The sequence below is a fragment of the Aotus nancymaae genome, unplaced genomic scaffold, assembly GCF_030222135.1.
Source record: "Aotus nancymaae isolate 86718 unplaced genomic scaffold, 86718_ANA_hifiasm-v0.15.2.pri h1tg000002l, whole genome shotgun sequence".
Lineage (NCBI taxonomy): Eukaryota > Metazoa > Chordata > Mammalia > Primates > Aotidae > Aotus > Aotus nancymaae.
Genome location: NW_026988413.1, coordinates 28,697,983 through 28,710,908, shown reverse-complemented (window position 1 = coordinate 28,710,908; position 12,926 = coordinate 28,697,983). Strand labels below are relative to the sequence as shown.

General features: G+C 54.4%; 1 protein-coding gene across 1 annotated transcript in view; it reads left to right on the top strand.

Moving 5' to 3' along the window:
- The window catches only part of SND1 (staphylococcal nuclease and tudor domain containing 1), a 444,881-nt gene that overhangs the window by 423,230 nt on the left and 8,725 nt on the right, over positions 1–12,926 (top strand). The window contains exons 17-18 of the mRNA XM_012473984.2: positions 4,262–4,450; positions 10,668–10,809. Of these exons, the coding sequence (XP_012329407.2) occupies positions 4,262–4,450; positions 10,668–10,809 (331 nt within the window). The remainder of the gene's footprint in view (positions 1–4,261; positions 4,451–10,667; positions 10,810–12,926) is intronic.

The window sequence follows — 12,926 nt, the reverse complement described above, 5'->3', positions numbered from 1 at the left end:
CTCTGTGCTGTACACTGCCCCACAAATGCCAAAGGGAGGGTGAGCCCATAGGCATTCAGAGGGTGGCTCATGGCAGGCCAGGGATCAGGGAATGATATGCACACACATGCTCTGGTGCCCTCAATGCCATAGTCACCCATGTGTGTACATGCCAATGCATGCTTTCATATGAAGCCTGCTCCCAACCTTCTAGCAGCCTGTGGTAGTCACCTAAGTCACTTAAGGACATAGGAGGTCTGCTGTGGCAGCTATTGAGTCCAGATCTCTTCCTGAAACACTCCAAGATGCCCGAGAACTGAGTGGCTATGTTACAGCAGTTTGCAAATTACGCAACACTCCATCAGTAGGCTCTCATTTAATGCTTGCAGTAGCCAGTTGGGCAAGAAGAAATTTCTTGTTGATTTACAGGAATGAGCCTCCCCTGACATGTCTTCAGTTTGAGGCAACTTGCGGGAATTAACTCTACGTGTCTATACAGTATACAGTCAATCTTCATTATTTGCTGGTCACATATTTGCAAGTTCACCAGAATCTATTTTTGTAACCCCAGTATCAATACCCATGGTATTTTTCACACAGTCGTTTGTGGACATGCACAGAGTGACTAAAAAATGGAGTCACCTGGCGATGCACATTTCCATCTTAGGTGGGACAGGGTGGAACGAGGCAACAGCACCTATTAGGCAAGGTGTCTGCCTTCTTGCTTCAGCTCTGATAATATAAACAGGTGTCCTTCTCACAGTCTACGTAGCATCATGTTGTTGCACTTTTTGTGCTTTTTGTTGGTGGTTTCGCAGTTTTAAATGGCCCCCAGTGTAGAGCTGAAGTGCTATCTAGCGTTCCTGAGTGCAGAAATACTGGGATGCGCCTTATGGAGAAGATACATGTGTTAGATAAACTTCATTCAGGCATGAGTCATTGTGCTGTTGGCCATGAGTGCAATGCTAATGAGTCAACAACACATATTAGACAAGGTATCTTTAAACGGAAGCACAGAACAAGATTATATATTGATTTGATGAAAATATTGTGACCAGAGGTTCACAGGAACCCAAAACTGCATTTCCCCTAGGAACAATGTTTCAGTATTTGCAAATTCAGTGGTCTTTTTATAGAACAAAATTACTGCAAATAGCAAAATTGAACTGTATCTGTATATCTCTATACATGTGTGTCTTTTAATTAAGAGAAAATGTCAGAGAAATTTGAGTCTTTGAGTTGAACAAAGAAAAAATACTTGTATAAACATAGACCCACATAATGTTACAGTTAAGTCATAACTTCCTGGCAGTCAGTGTAAAAGAGAAACATCAAAGGATGATCACACACATACAACCTGCTTAAACCTCTGCTTGCAACCTCCATAATTCTCCCAGAGTTAGAGAAGAGTCACTGAATTCCACAGCCTCGTCCAGGCTGAAGTGTGTGTAGAAGGATAGACACAGCGTGGGGTTTGGCTAGAGAGGGGTAACAGAGCCCCATGGGTGACAGCTTTATCTCCATCCATAACCCAAGATGGATTCGGTGGCAGCAGTGTGCCCATGGCCAGAGATTTCTTTTCTCTGCAGCTGGCTGGGCCCAGGGACTTGCCAAGCCCAAGTTAGCATATCAATTGCAAGTGACAGACTGGTTAAGTGTGAAGTTGGTGCTCACCTGCCCAGGAGAGCCTAGCTGTACCCTGCAGTGTTGGCCCCAGGTATGGCTGCTTGTCACTGGGTTCGTTCTCATATGAGTAAGCCCTAGAGAGAGGCGAGCATGTGGATTGCAGCCTCAGAGAGCAGGGTGTGAATGTGGGGTATGCCACGTGGGTTGGGGTCTGAGCATGGGCACCTCACAGGATAGGCAGCGACTGTGCCTGCCTGGTTGCCTCTGCAGCCTGTCTCTGAGGTTCTTGCATCAACCCCAGCAACCCAGTGCCAGAGCCACACTGGCCCATCACAAGCTGTCCTGGGCCTGCCAGACCCAAAGAGAGGCCTTGTGTTCAAGCAGGGCAGCCATTCTTGGTTTTAGGGAAAGGATACTTGGCTACTAAAGTTGTGGAAGACGAGAGGTCAGGGAATGCGGAAACTGTTGTGGGCCTGGGCTATGTTGGCTGGGAACTGTACCAGCCTCATTTGCTTTTGGCCAGGCATGTGTCCAGGAGCCCCCAGACAAAAGGCAAGCAACCTCTCTGCTCTTCCTTCTGCTTCCCCAGAATTTTTCTAGGACCTGCTGCTTCTTGACCTTAGCATGTTTGATAAAGCTTGGCAAGTTAAGAAGAACAAGAGACAGTCTTGTCATGTATCATTTTGCCCATCACAGGTCTTGTCCACCCTCACCACACTATCCCTGTGGCCTACCCCAACCCCTGCAGGCATGACAGCCTATTCTCCATTCCTGGCCTCCCCCTGGAGGAGGCGCTCAGTCTTCCAGTGGCTGAGCTTCCCCTATGCTCCAGCACCCTGGGTGTTTGCCAGGTGGATCCAAGGTGTTGAAACCTGAGCAGCCTTAGGTTGTGCTCACCTGCCCTTCTGCCCTACAAGAGTCAGTCCTTCAGTAAGTTAGTTGCCAAAATTAGAGATAGGAAAAACTGGTTTGAACATCCACGGGCACTAGACTCCGTGTCTTCTGCTTCTGCAGTGTAGTATAGGCACTGGGTCAGCCCAGCCCAGCCTTAGGACCAGCACTTTCCTCCAGGCTCTACTAGTGAGCTGCAGGGTCCTTCGGTCCTGGATGGTGGACAGGGCAGAGATATGGCAGTGGAAGGAAGGGCCGCTCCTGAAACAGAAGGCTATGGAAAGAGGGGATTAGGGAGGGCAAGGGTCTTTTCTGCAGTGTAGAGAAGGCACTGGGGAAACCTGGATTCTGCTCTCAGCTCTGCCCCTTAATAGCTGCTCTCCTCCAATGCCACCTACAGAATCAACATGGACTGGACCTATATGTTCTCTATTATCTCTTTTTCTAACCCTAATAGATGCCACACATCCCCTTCCATACCACACTCCAACTTCAGGCATCGTTAAAGCTACATTTTCTCTTGAAGGATTAAATTCCTCAAGGAGGAAGAGGGTGTTCAAGAATGGGAGGAAGTGAGAGTCCTGCTTCCCAGGCTCTGCCCATCTCCCTCCCTGCTGCCTTCTCCCTGCACACCCAGGCCACCTCCGTGTCCTTCTGGGGAGGCATGTCGCCCAGCGTCCCTCATCCCTTCGAACCTTCTGTCACTAGCTTCAGCCCAGACTTTGAGAATTCCCAGGTATTTAGACATTCATTTTATTGGTTAATCGACCTTGAAGCCATTTAAATTAATACAAGTTTTTACATTTGGCAGCAATGCCATTTATAGGCCCCTTTAGCAGGGTAAGAAAGAGGTCAGGAGAGAATCAAAGAAGGAATTTATCCTGGGCCATGGCCTTCACGACGTGGGAGCAGATCAGCTACCAGGAGGGCCACGACCCTGAGGCTGCCCCTTTAGAGAAGCAGTCAGTACGAGGTCTGGGGTCCTGGGTCCTCGGGAGGAGACAGTCAGTGGAGGAGCCCTTGGGGCCTGTGGAGATTCCTTGAGGGCTCTGGGGTTCAGCCACAGCCCATGGCCCCAGGGACTGGGCTTAAGGCAGTGACCATACCCTTCTGGCCACTCCTTCTGCGGGATTGTCGCTCACTGCCCTTGCGCTGATAAGTTTCCTGCCCACGTCTTTCTGTCTCTCCTGTCCTCTCCCCCTCTCCTCTCCTGCTTTTCATGCAGCCACTTTAATTACCTTCATTAGACATGAATTCATTCAGCTCTACCAGGAAGAGCAGCCTCCCTCTCCCCAGGGGTTGCCTCACTCCCTAAGGGCCTGCCTGTCTTCTAGCACAGAGCTGGGGTGGGTGCTGAAGAGTGGGAGGCACCCAGAGCTCTGCCTGCTTCTGAACTTGCTCCTGACCTTCAGCTGTGTGTTCTCGCTCTTTCTCTCTCTCTCTCTAAAGTTAAGGAGCGTCCCATTTGCCTCAGTAGCTATCTGCCACAGGAGGGGAAGGGGCTCTGAGAAGAAAGGCAAGTTTTGAGGAGCGTCTGTCCCTGTGTGAGGCTGAAACTGAACGGTTCTAGGGGCTCCCAGTGCGGGCGCTGCACCAGGCTCCTGCTCTGCCTCATTCCAGCTGCTGCTGCCACGTGCAGTGAATGTGGTAGCGGCTGCCACGGCCTGTGAGCCCAAGGCTTCGGCGCTGCTGTCCTCCCCACAGACACAGCCCCTGCACACTCAGGCCTGGCCCCCACAGACTTACGCCTGTCTCTCTGTCCCAGGTGGAGGTGGAGGTGGAAAGCATGGACAAGGCTGGCAACTTCATCGGCTGGCTGCACATCGACGGCGCCAACCTGTCCGTCCTGCTGGTGGAGCACGCGCTCTCCAAGGTCCACTTCACCGCCGAGCGCAGCTCCTACTACAAGTCCCTGCTGTCTGCCGAGGAGGCTGCCAAGCAGAAGAAAGAAAAGGTACGCGTGGCAGCTCGCCGTGCTCTCCCTGCCCTCCTGTCCTCCTCACACACTAATGCTGCTGCCTCCAGAGAACAGGAGGAAGCAGTTCTGTCGTCCCTGCACTGAGTACCCCTGAGTACCCACACCAAGGCCACACATAGGCAAGGAGAGGCTGCCAGCTGAGGGGTCTTCAGCCATAGCCTGTTGCAGACCTGAGGTGGGCCTGGGCTGCCAGCCTGGAAGTTCACCAGTGATCCCAGGCCTGCTCAGGTGGGCCTGAAGCAAAAAGCTGTCTAGGTGACCGTGGGGCCATGGGACAGATGCCTGGGGTGTCCCTCGCTCCCCAGCCCTGATCCTTCTCTGTCAGTCCCATCAGAGGGACTGGGCGGCCCAAGCCCACATCTGACTTCCCTTCACATTGCACTGAGGGGAAACAACCCCAGAAGAGGCCTCTAGCTGTTAGGACAAGAGATTTACAGCCCATCGGTCTTTGCAGGCACTGCATCAAAGAGACAAGGTGGGCAGTCGAAGAGACAAGGTGGGTGGGGTGGAAAGCGGCTTCTGGAAACTAGTTGACAATTGAGGAACCCAGTGGTTTGGAGGTGGGAGCCAGGCTCACTCAGCCTGTTGCTTTTGACTTATAGCCCGGCCCTGATAATGGGGATAAATCAGCTGGCCACCAATTTGTCAGGGCTCCTCTGAGCTTTAGGAGGATTCGTGGGACAGCCATGCTGAGCCATAAATTTGTTCCAGGAATAAATGCTTTCTTCCCCATGGGGCAGCCATCTGGCGCAAAACTCACTTCCCAGGGCCAAGGCCCAGACACCTGCCAAAAAGAGTCAGGGTCTTTGCGGCCCCAGAAGCACCAGGTTCTTCACCAGCCTGGAGCGGCTACCTCCTCACCCAGGGCTGCTTTTCTTCCCCTGGGACTGTCCTCCCAGGTTTCTATGTATCTGTTCTTCCCATCCCCCAGGGATTAGGGCAGGCAACCAACCCCTTGGTAGTGAAGGTAGAAAGACTCCAGGGAAAGGTGGACCTCAAAGCTAGCACAGGCGAAAGAGACAGTCGGTGTCCTGGAGGAGATTCCCACCTCCTGCTCACATCAAGCCTCCTCCTCCCAGAATGAGGGGGAAGCAGGCAGCCTCAGCTCCTACAGGAAAGGAGTCACATGGCTTCTTCCTGGATTTCCTGCTTGTGACAGCTGAACTTAAGACTGCCACCCCCATGTCCTCTGCCTGCTGCAGGGAGAGGGAGGAGAGACGGTACTGGGGCCTCCTGTTTAAAGGGTGGCACCTTCACAGAAGAGTTAGCAGCTAGGGTAAAGCGGCAAGCCCCAGAGTCTAAGGCCCAGAGTCTAAGCATCTTCATCCCGGCCCTTCTTCCTGGCTTTTCAGCCGTGAGCTCAGAATCCACCTTTTCAGAGCTCGGCAATCCTCTACCCTCTGAGAGTAGAGACCCTAGAGGAACCCAGGGGAGCACAGAGAGGACTCTGGCCTGAGATGGAAGGGTGGGTTCCTTGCCAGGGGCTGTGCTGAAATCAGCATTGTTATTTACTGCACAGTGGGTTTGTCTGAAAGAGCCCAAGTCACCATTTTGCCAGTGCCACTTGATGACGCTGAGGAGTAATTACCAGTGATTAATTACTTACACGGCCTGTGTGTTTTTATTCCAGTCCAATTAAAATGCAGTGCACAACTCTCAGTGCTAGGCCCTGCCGCCTCCTGGGTCTCTCTCCTGCAAATCCCGGTCTGCTCATCAAGGAGCCTGAGGAACCGAGGCTCTCTTCCTCCTGGAGAGGCTGTTTCCCAGGAGCTGCACTGGCAGAGCTTTGTACCAGCTGTCAGAGTTGGCCGGACCCCGATAAGAGGATCTGGTGGCCGGCTGGGGTACTGTAACCTGAGTATCTGGGGTGTACCCAGCCTTATCCCACTTGTGACCCCACAAGGGCTGCCTTACCTGTCAAGAGACAGTGGTTAAGAGCTCTTGTTAGCAACAGGATGCATGAATGTTTGTGCCTATAGTTAACCAAGGAAAGGTCATGCTGAGTGTGATTATGTGTGTGTGCATTCGTGTGTGTGTCTGGGGGAACCTGACAATGCTGGTTTCCCAGCTGTGAGGGCTTAGCTGCCTCCCTGCTGAGTGTAATTCCTCCCTGTGCCCTGTGAATTCCTCCTCAGTGAAGAGGCTGGTAGGATCCTCCCGTTCCTTGGCAGGAGGTAACCCCGCCACCTCCTCAGCGACCTGGGCAGACCTGAGGACCAAGGAGGGAACCACGAATGGTAGATGCCTGTCCCCCTTCCTTAACCCCCACCCCACACGTGTGCCCAGCAGGACCCTGCACAGGGCTGGATTGGCCATTCATTGGCTTTTATTGAGCTTGACTCCCCAGCTGCAGGCTCAAAGGCCTCTGCCACCTTGGCCCCGCGCCAGCCCCACCCCTGGAGCCTTGCAAGCAGTTGTGTTAAACAGGATTTAGAAAGGAAATACTCCAGCCAGTGGATCCTCAGTCCACAGTCCCCATCACCTGCCAGGAGGAGGACCTGGGCTCCCTGAGGAGGAAGTGTAGGGAAGAGGGAGGGCCGGGACAGAGAGGACAGGAGAGACAGCCTCCGCTCCTGACTGCCTGGTCTGTGCCTGGCTTGATGGGCTCTTTCCCCCAGGGTGGCCTCAGCAACAGAACACAAGGAGCCCCAGAGTGTAGAGGGGACCTGAGCTAGACAGGAACTAACATGGTAGAGCAGCCTGGAGCAGATGAACAGGCGGAGGGGCCTCCCTCCACCCTTCCCGGTCTTGCTCTGTAGCCAGGGCCATGGGAGGTGCCCCACCAGACCACAAACCCAGCCATCAGCCAGCTGGGACAGCCTGTCTGCAATAGCTTGCTTGGTAACAGCCTCTGCATGTGCTCAGATGTGGTCCACGAGCAAGATCAGACCGTCTCGCAGTTGGCTCTCCCAGCATCCCTGGGCCCGCTGCTTAGGCCAAGGTCGGGACCCCTGTCCTCTGCCCAGCTCCTTGGCCATAGAGGTTCTTCCCCAGCTCCTCCATCTGCCAAGAGTCTGGGGTAGAGCCATAACTCTGTGTGTATAATTACTGCTCCCTCCAGCATGGGTCTTTGAGTTTTCCTCGTCATCTCCCCAGAGGTTCAGGAAGAGGAGTGTCTACAATGGGGCTTCCCAGAAACCAGCTTCTTGTGGGGAATCTGAGCTGTGAGGGGCTGAGGATGGCTGTGGAAAGTGGCCGGGTCTGGCAAGTGTCTTGCCAGTGGGGTGTCTCCTCCCTGCACTGGCTCTGCAGAGGGGCAGCCTGAGTCAGCATGGGCCCAACACATCCTTGTTCTAAAGGTGAGCACAAGGGCAGCCACACCTGTCGCAGCCAACGGACTCCCTCCTTCCCACCAAGGGGTCACCTGACCAGCCTGCATGTACCAGCTCTCCTATGTGGCTGCAAGTCCCAAGGAACAGCTGGTCACCTCAGGGAAAGAGGGAATCATCATGGCTCCACTGCCTGAAGGGCCAAAGGTCAGCCTCTCCTAGAAACAGAATTCCTTTATCTAAGGAGGCAGCTGTCTCTCTCCCACTCTCTAGGTGCTTCTTGGCAACCTCCGGTGCCAGCCACTTTGTGTATGGAGACACCTCGCTTCTGCTGTCTTCTCAGTTCAGGTGGCAGTGTGCACCGCCTCACCCACCACCAAGTGAGCTGAGGCACCTTGTCACAGGGCTGGCCCCAGTGCTGGGGGCTGAGGGCCATCCCTGAGGCTTTGGCTTGCATCTTCCGTGACCTCACGCCTGCTGCCACCTGAGTCTGCAGGGCAAGAAGCTCCACTCTCCTCTCCCCAAGTAGGAGACCCAGTGCTGTCACCCCATGCTGTCGCCTGAGGCACTTTTGCTTGAGGAGTCTTTAGAAGTTTCTGCTTTCACCCTGTCAGTCTGTTCCCAATTCATCAGCGCTGCTGAGGGGCCACCTTCCCCCACAGCCAAGGGAGCAGGGTGGGGCTGAGATGGGAGCCCTCAACAGCTCGCAGGCTCAGGGCCCACAGCCCACTCAGGAACGAGCACAGAGGACTGGTCTGTGTTAACAAGCTCAGTGCCGGGAAAGGAGGGAGCTGGCAGGAAGAGGGAAGGGCCCCTGCATGGAGCCTTGCAAGCAGCAATGTTAAACAGGATTTAGAAAGAAAAGCAGGGATTTGGGAGGCAGGGGTGCCTGCTGGTGGGGAGGAGGGGGCAGACTCCTGAGTCAGGAGGGCTCTGCTGCAGCTCACTGAAGTTAGTGCTGACAGTCTCATCTGTCCTCAGAACTGCAAGCATCCCAGAAGGGCTGGGAGCCCAGGTGTCAATAGGAGCGACTGAATAAGTAGATACCAGGGAACTTCCAGCTCCAGAGGCCCAAGGGGAAAGCCTCAGGCTCATCAGGACACAGGCTTGGCATTTATGGCTATCCCCGCCCTTTCACAGGGAAGCCCACAAGCTAGAGTCGCGCTTCCCCACGTGGACATGGAGGCCCTTGGGGGATTAGGGTCTCTCTCCTGCCTAGAGGCAAAGCTGTGGGTTAAAGTCCTGCTGCCTGCCTCCTCCCCTCTGTCCGGCCAGGGCTTAGGGGACTGGATGCAGCATCGGGTAGAGGTCTCTGGGGATGGGAGCAGGTGTTAGGGTATCGGGAGCCTGGAAGGTGACAAGGGGTCAGGAGCTATTTGGGTTGGAGCTCAGCCCCAGACCGGGGCCCATAAGCCCAGCCATAGAAGGCACTGCTTGGTGTAGGATGGTGGAAAGCTTGGGCCTGGGAGACGTCTCAGTCAGTCCCCCATAGCCACTCCTTCTAGTGGAAGCACACGCTCATGCCACGTTAAAGGCAAAAGTGTGGGGTCTGGGTTGAACCAAGGTGGTTCCAGATTTCCAGCTTTCCTGCCCTTCTGCTGGGTCCTGAAGCTCCCTAGGAGTCTGCATTTCAGCTGAGAGAGAAGAAAAGGGGACCCAGAAAAGTTTGACCAAGGTCAGACAGCATGTTCAACAACAATAGGGATATGAGGCCTCATTCCCGCCCCCCACCACCAACAAATAGCTTTTTCCTCCTGGTTGGTGGCGTTTTCTCAGGGATACTAGTCAATGCCAAAATGCCCCTGGAAGAGCTCTAGAACCAGGTTGCCTGTGTTTGAATCCTGATTTCACTACTAGCTGCAAGCCTGTGTAACTCAGTTTCCCCATTTGTATAACAGGGATAATATCAAGACCTACTCAAAGGGTTGTTGTAAGGTCTACATGAATTAATATTGGGAGACTGTTTAGAATGCTACCTGGCACCTGATAAGCACATAAGTACTGGGCAAATACTTTTAATCATCCTTGTTCCCGTGTGTGTCTGTGGGACCCCACGCGTGATCCAGTCCCTGCACTCTCTCACCACCCCCTTCCCGCTGCTCAGCTGGAAAGCCACCTCCCCCCTCCTCCCTGCTCTGACAGACCTCACCATTTGGATAATCTCCTGGCCGCAGGATTGGACTTGACACACTGTCACCTCAAATCAGCTTCTGGACCACTGCAGCCCTGACAGCACAGGGCTTGGGCAAGGAAGGGAGAGAGGGAAGGGTGGAGAGCACATGGTCCAGCTTCTGAGCTGAGGTCAGAGCAACCTGCTGGAGGTGAGGAGGATGGAGAAAGGGAAAGTTGCTGATCAGAGGCATTCTTGGTGAGCCTTCCCCTGGCCTCGGGCTGCAGCTTGGACTGCCTTAGGAGCGCCAGGGGCCCTGTGACAGCAAGAGGTCCTGAAGAATTCAGAGGTGCCCTACAGAGGGCCACAGGGAAGGGAGAACCGTAGCACTCAAGGTGCAAATGTGAGGAGCCAGGTGTGAGGAGCGTGAGAACAGGGCTGTCACACTCGGACGCACATGAGGTGGCCTGGGAGTCTGCTGTTGCTCTTTTTAACTCTCTCTGGGATGTTCAGAACAGATTGTAATTTGCTAGGCCTGGGGTGGGACCTGGGGCCTGCATTTTTAATAAACTCCCATGTTGCTTCTGCTGCCTGCCAGAATTTGAGAACTGCTGGATCAGAACTTTAGAGACCCCACCTTTCCCCTCTGAGATAGGGGGCTTCAGGGGCTCAGCCTGGTGTGAATCGAGTGCCCCACAGTGACCCCACAGTCACTCACCTAGGGGTGATCCCATTTGCCCAAAGCCCCTTTCCCAGTGTCTTCTATGACTTCACTTCCTCGCTTTCTTCTCACCTCTGCCACCTGAACATGCAGGTCTGGGCCCACTATGAGGAGCAGCCCGTGGAGGAGGTGATGCCAGTGCTGGAGGAGAAGGAGCGATCCGCCAGCTACAAGCCCGTGTTTGTGACTGAGATCACTGACGACCTGCACTTCTACGTGCAGGATGTAGAGACCGGTGAGTGCTCAGGCCGCCGGCTCATGGTTCCTGGCTTGGTCCAACTGGCGCTGCCTGGAGGTGGGAGGAACACAACCCAAGCACTCCAGGAGCCTTCCCTGAAGAGCTCACTCTCTCACCGCCCCTCTCCCCGCCTCGTCTCACTGCTCTCTGAGCTTGGGGTCATTTCAGGAACTCTCACGTGAGCTCTAGCATGGGCTCAGGCATGGAGGCACTGCCGGGCAGGTCCTCTGAGAGCAGGTGAGATAACCAGGTTTATCTGGGTGGCGCTCTGAGACTCTTAGGGGATTGTTTATTCCCACACACCCCTGGGTACACCGGGGAGGAGGATTTGTAGCCCCCAGAGTCTGTCAGGTACCAGCCAGGCATCATCAGCCCCTTTCCCTCTGGGGGAGCAAGGAGTGGCGCTGGATTTGTCTCTGCTAGGGTTTCTCCTTTAGAGGTTAACATAGCCCTGCGTGAAGTTTCCATGGAAACAGGCAGCGCTCCAGGGAAACACATCCCCAGGCAGTCTCTGAAGGACCTTCTCCTCCTCCCATACTGAGTGCTGTGCACTGTGGCCAGGGTCCCCTAGACGGAGACCTGGGGTTTCTGAGGCTAGCTGGCAGGAGAGAGCTCTGGCAGCCACTGGCCCGACTCTACCTCACCTGCTTCCTCTCTCCACCCTGACTGCCTCTTCTCATGGGCACCCTGTGCAGGGCAACAGTTGAGTTGGGAGCAGAAGGAAAAGCTCTTAGAGCTGCCTCTGGGTCCCAGGAAACAAATTGTGGCAGAGGTGGGCAGAGGGGGCTGGAAATGTCATTGGCACTCGGGCAGTCCTCCAGATGGCAGGACGCAGCTCTGCCCAGGCTCCTCAGCCCACCCCAGGCCCCCTCCAGATTGCCCCATCTCAGCCACTTCCCTCTAATGCTGTTTCCCAGGCAGCTGCCTCTGTGGCAATGTCATTTTACCAGGAAAAACTTGACCGTTCCTGGCCCTGGGCTGGCTGTGCTTGGAAAGGAGAAACGCAAGGGGGAGGGATAGAGACGGAGCCGATGAGCCTTCGGGGCTAGGTTCTCTTGAGGTCAGCCACAGTCCTGCTAAAAGCTGCTCTAGCAGTTGCCTTGGGAATGAACCGGGCAGTGGCCAGCCTCTAGGGCTGGGTCATGTGACAGGGAAGGAGTCTTGTAGTGGTGGTCTAGGTAGGAACAAGAGCTGTTCTGGGCAGAGGAACCAGCTAGAATCCACCACCCTCAAACCCTGCCAGCCCCCCAGAGAACTTGAGCAAAAGGATGCAATCACTCCCAGGTAGGCCCCCCGTAGCCACTGGGTCCTGCTGGGGAGGGCCCGCCTTGACTCAGAACAGGGCGCTGAAGTCTTTAGGGAGCAGAAATCTGAGGCAGAAAGCAAGGGAAGAAAGAAAACTAGAGAAAACCATGTGTCCTTAGAATGCTGGAAGAGAAGGGAGTGAGGCCCTCCTGGCAGGCCACCTGGGGATTGGTGGTGGGCTCCAGAGAGGAAGGCCCCTGCCCTCAGGTGGTTCCATGGTATCCATGGAGATAAACCTCAGGATCCACAGCCCCCCTCTGCTGAAACCTTCATCCCCTCTCAGGGCATCCTCTCGCCCTGTCTCCTTTCTTTCAATTAAAGTCTGTCTTTGAAAAGGATCTGACGAAAACATTGCCATTAGCTGCAAATGACCAACGAGGCTCTGTAAGGACCTCCCAGAGGGCTTTGCCTGTTGGCGGGAGGAGAAAGCCTGCTTCTGTTGCCTTGGAGCAAAAAAATAAAAGTAGACCAAGTTAGGGAGGAAACTGTCTGTCAAGGCTTCTTAGTCCCTGGAATTTTACTGTCTGTGGCAAGGAGCACTGTCTAAGGAGAATTATAGAGGGCTGGCCATTGGGTAGCAGGAGGGGCAGCTGCTACCCGCAGGCCTCTGTCCTGCGGATGCTGGGCCAGTGGCCTGTGCAGCAGCCTGAGAGTGGACACACATCCCTGCATGCTTATGCAGAGTTTATTTTCAATGCAGCTGAATTATTAAGCACCCTGCATGCATTGGGGATTCTACCAGGCCTTGCGCAAGTAAACAGAAACAAGTGAGCTATGGTCTATGCCCTGAAGGAGCTCACTGTGTAGTG